This window comes from Nannospalax galili, unplaced genomic scaffold, assembly GCF_000622305.1.
Source record: "Nannospalax galili isolate Female #2095 unplaced genomic scaffold, S.galili_v1.0 scaffold233, whole genome shotgun sequence".
NCBI lineage: Eukaryota > Metazoa > Chordata > Mammalia > Rodentia > Spalacidae > Nannospalax > Nannospalax galili.
This window is the reverse complement of record NW_008333818.1, coordinates 1115405-1120173: the sequence shown is the minus strand read 5'-3', so window position 1 is coordinate 1120173 and position 4769 is coordinate 1115405. Positions and strand designations below refer to the sequence as shown.

The 4769-nt window shown below is 49.4% G+C and overlaps 1 protein-coding gene across 1 annotated transcript; it reads left to right on the top strand.

The window, feature by feature from the left end:
- Positions 1–1296: 1296 nt before the first annotated feature.
- LOC103730408 (olfactory receptor 10AC1) lies at positions 1297–2238 on the top strand. Its single transcript, XM_008828630.1, has one exon. It carries the CDS (start codon positions 1297–1299, stop codon positions 2236–2238), a length of 942 nt encoding a protein of 313 aa, XP_008826852.1.
- The last annotated feature ends 2531 nt before the right edge of the window (positions 2239–4769 follow it).

Here is a 4769-nt window from a genome sequence, read left to right as displayed (position 1 = left end):
GAACATTCAACGGCAAAGGCCAAGCTCTCTGCAGCCCTTGAAACGCTTTCATTCATGTGTTGCCTTTTCGCCTAACTTCACCGTGCTTGTGTGCTGACATAAGGACTTTGGACAAACTGCATTTCTAATATTGAATAGAACCTTATGATAAGAAGAAGAATTAAAATTAAAGGCCTCTGATAAAAATTTTAAGAGCTAAAGGGATTTGTAAAGCAATAGCACTAATATCAACTAGAAAAAACCAACATCTTCCTGAAGGGCACATGGCCTTGAGCCTCTTTCCACTTCCAATCCAGTCCACCCAGAAAATTCTGAGCAGCCCAGTAGAACAGTACTCTGTCAGTATCGTTCCACCGTTATTTGCAAACGAGTCACTGGATGATGCCTAGAGAGAAGTTGGGGTCTGAGGGCAGTTGTAAAATGTACTGGTCATTTAGAGATGAGCCAACACAGATACATCACCTTTCCTAGGGTTGGCAGAGTATTAATCAAAATGCCAGGTACATTTGGATCCTGTTGAATCCTAAAAGGTCATACCACAATGCATCCTTGTCCCAATGCCTACCACAGATCTGAGTCTCTGTATAAGGTTAAATGAATATTGATTGACTGACTGGCTCCAGAGACCTCATCCCAGGATATCATATGAGTTATGGAAAGCTCTGGACTCAGTCTCAGGAATTCAGTTAGGATTTTGGTTCTAACCTTCTCTGAGCAGTAACCTTTCAGATACAACCCCAAGCTGCTCAGCTTTATTTCCCTCAAGATTATGAAGCTGCCTGAGATGGTCTAGAAGACCCTGACCTGTATTGCACTCTGATTCTATGACATACACAGACGGCCATCCAGAATGGCAGGGTAAGGCAGGGAAGAGGATGGAGATGTAAAAGTAGAAACACATTTCCTGCCTTGGAACTTGAGTAGAGGGAGACTTAATACCCATGCTCACCTAGAATCCACAAAATGACTGGAGTGTGGCAGTGCTTGATTCTTTGTAAGAAGAGATCAGGAGTGATGCTCTCTAAGGACAGGACTCAAATCAAAGCATCTTAGGAAACAAAATTTGAGAAAGCAGCACCAGAATTCTAGTCCAAAAGGCAGGAAAAGCCATGCCATTTTCTAAGATTTCCCTCTAGAGGTGAGGAGGAAGGGGCTGGTAATAGACTATATACCATTTCTGCAGCCCCGACTCCAGCTCATGTTTTGACTCCTCTGCATCCTTTCCTCGGCTACCAGAAAGGCCACAGCTCACCCTCCCCGTGTCTCTGTCGCACAGGTGTCTCCTAGCGCTGGTGCATGGACCGCCCCAGCAATACCACCACACCCTGCGGCTTTCTCCTTCAAGGCTTCTTCGAGTTCCCGCACCTGAGGCCCTTTCTCTTTCTGCTGCTGCTGGCCGTGCACCTGGCCACTTTGACCGGGAACCTGCTCATCCTGGTGGCTGTGGCCTCGGTGCCCAGCCGTCCACCCATGCTTCTCTTCCTGTGCCAGCTCTCAGCTATCGAGCTCTGCTACACGATGGTGGTGGTGCCCCGCTCCCTGGCCGACCTGAGCATGCCCGGCCAGGGCAGAGGCAGTCCCATCTCCTTCCTGGGTTGTGCAGTCCAGATGCAGATGTTCGTGGCGCTGGGTGGGGCCGAGTGTTTCCTGCTGGCCGCCATGGCCTACGACCGCTATGTAGCCATCTGTCATCCACTGCGCTATGCAGCTATCGTGACCCCGGGTCTGTGCGGCCGACTGGCCCTGGCCTGCTGCCTCGGGGGTCTGACAGTGTCGGTGGGGCTCACGGTGGCAGTCTTTCACTTGCCTTTCTGCGGCTCCTGCCTGCTCGTGCACTTCTTCTGCGACATCACGGCGCTGCTGCACCTGGCCTGCACGCGGAGCTACGTGGACGAGCTGCCCTTGCTGGGCACCTGCCTAGTGCTGCTCTTGCTGCCCTCGATGCTCATCCTGGCCTCCTACGGGGCCATCGCCTCTGCCCTGCGCCACCTGCACTGCGCAGGAGGCCGGCACAAGGCTGCCTCCACCTGTGCCTCACACCTGGTTGTCACCTTCCTGCACTACGGCTGCGCCACCTTCATGTACGTAAGGCCCAAGTCCAGTTACTCCCCTCGACTGGACCGCACGCTAGCGCTGGTGTATACCAACATCACGCCACTGCTCTACCCCCTTATCTACAGTCTGCGCAACCGAGAAATCACAGCTGCCATCCACAGGGTGCTGGGGCGCTGTGGATGAGGGTCTGTGTGAACTCTGATAGCAGGCAGAGGCCAGGCCGGAGTGGGCAGCCCGGCTCCCTAAAGTTTCCCGTAGCATGAGGCGTTTGTATGGGGAAAGCCACCAGGGAATTCAAGAGCCAAATTCAGGAAATTTGGACACCGCCTGCAAAAGGAGACACATAGGGTGACCACATCTTTATCCCTCCCTGGAGGGATGTCCAGGAAGTGTGGTAGGGAGAATTAGGTCTGAATTTAGTGGTTTCTTCAAGACCTGCCAAGTAATTCCCCATGAACACCCACCACCACCACCCCCCTCCCCGTGGAGTTGTGAAGGCACAATTCATCGTCTTGGAGTGCCCCAGACCCTCTGGTGGGAATGGGGGGCTATGAAGGAAGTGACTCTGAGGCACTCCAGACTTTTTAAGAACTGAGGGGAGTCACAGAGGCTTACTGTGGGAATGGATGGCTGAATGGAATCCTCTAGTAGGGACTGACCTAAGAGAAGGGTGGAGAAGGCCCCAAGCAGAAGTGGTCGGCACAGGCTTGAGCGCACTGGCGACAACGGTGTCAAAAGCAAAAGGATCTGAATTCCTGCAGTAGTTTGGTGACTAGCCCTCTTTGATAGCTCAGGCTGCAGTTGTGGCACATGGACTTGGGATTCTGTTGCCATATCCCTTGTGAGATGCACTAGACCTGGGCACAGGGTGCATGCACAGGAAATGTCACAGGAATAGTCAGAGGTAAGCAAGTAGAGAGAACAGGACCTTGATTGGGCGCAAGGAAGAAGCAGCAGTTAGGGACCATCTCCAGCCCGGGTGGGTGGTGGTATTCATTCCTGAAATGTAGGAAGGGTGGGAACAAGAAGTGGTGGCTCAAATGCTGCTGGGACAAACCAGTGGCCACCCCGGTAGAGCAGAAGAGATGCAAATACAAGGCTCAGGGTACAGGTTCAAGAGAGGAATCAACTGGGATTGGGGAGAGGCTGCTAAGGCCATGGAGGTGGGTGTTATCAGGCAAGGAACATACCTGATAAAAAGAACAGGCCCAGCCAGAATCCAGAGGTCAGCTGGCGCAAGGGAGGAAAGGAGCAGTCAGCAGGTACAAAAGCTGCTGAGCCGTCTGGGGCTCTGTGTGGTTCCTTTGCCTCTCCAGCTTCAGCTGCCTCAACCGTCAACAGGGTTGAGACTAAGTCATCTGTAAGGAGTCTTCGTACTCCTTGATCTCCTAAAAATGGGGTGTGCATGAGGCTGGAGAGATGGCTCCAGAAGACCCGGGTTCAAATCCTGGCACCCACATGGCAGCTAACAACTGTCTGTAACTCCAGTCTCAGGGGATCCTTCTGACCTCCATGGGCATTGCATGACACCGGTACACCTACCTCCTACATGCAGGCAATACATGCATACACATAAAATAAAAATAATAAATAGAATTTTTAAATGTTGTATACAAAGATAAGTGTGGCTCCCTTAAAAGGGAATAAAGGAAGTGTCAAAAATTTATTGCCAACTGAATGCATTTGGAGTAGGCAAATGGGAATTACAGTAAGGATCAGATGACAGGTGACATTCATGGGGAGGTTTCCTGGAAGACACTAGGTTGTCTGAAAGGGAGAAAGTGGTTAATTTGCTGTGATTCAAATCACACATGCAAGCACACATCCTGTTCCCTAACCTGTGAATGCCTGTGAGAGCGGGGAGGGGGGTGGGGATGTAGGGAAGTGGAATTGTTAGGGAGAAGAACGCGTATTTTTTCAGACCCTCTCTCCCATGAGCAACCACTGTGTTAAGATGTTAAAGATGTTTTCTAAAGGTCATGAGTGTATAAACTTGCTAGGAGAATGCTTGATAGTTATCTCAGGATGATTGCAATGGTAACTCTAATCCAAGGTATTTGTGAGAAGATAAGCAGGGGCCTTAAATGGCACATGTTGGCTTTCATTTTTGAGTTTGTGAGATAGGTACATCATACGAAAATACTTGCAAATTAAGAAAATGACTTGGCAATAGCAGAGTAAAACAGATGTCAACCAAGGGGTTGTAGCAATAGTACACAGATGAGTAGACGAGGGCCTCAGCTGGAAGTGTGACTAGAGGTCGAAGAAAAGGCATAAATGAGGTAGGATATGGAAGACATTAGCATAAACCAGTGGGGGTGGGAAATAGCTGTTTAGACTAAACCATCTTGGGTCTTCACATTTAGGCATGCACTAAAAAGTCAGATGGCTTGAAGATTTAATTCTGAAATACACAACCATAGAAAAGGATTGAATCAAATTTTTAACAATGAAAACACGCTACTCAGGATGCTGAGGCTAAAGGATGACAAATTCAGTGTCTGTCCAGGTTGCAGAATGAGGTCAAGGCCAAGAGAAGCCTAGGCAATTTAAGGAGACCATGCCTCATAATAAAAAAGTAAAAAGAGGACTGTGGCTATAGCTCAGTGGCAGAGCATTTACCTAGCATGTGCAAATCTCTGGGTGAACAAATAAACAAGCAAATAAATAAAGAAATATCTTTTCTCAGAATGAGGAGAGATGCTCTAAACTAA

Excerpts from the sequence above, each read along its gene's own strand:
- LOC103730408 (XM_008828630.1), top strand. The coding sequence starts at position 1,297 with ATGGACCGCCCCAGCAATACCACCACACCCTGCGGCTTTCTCCTTCAA.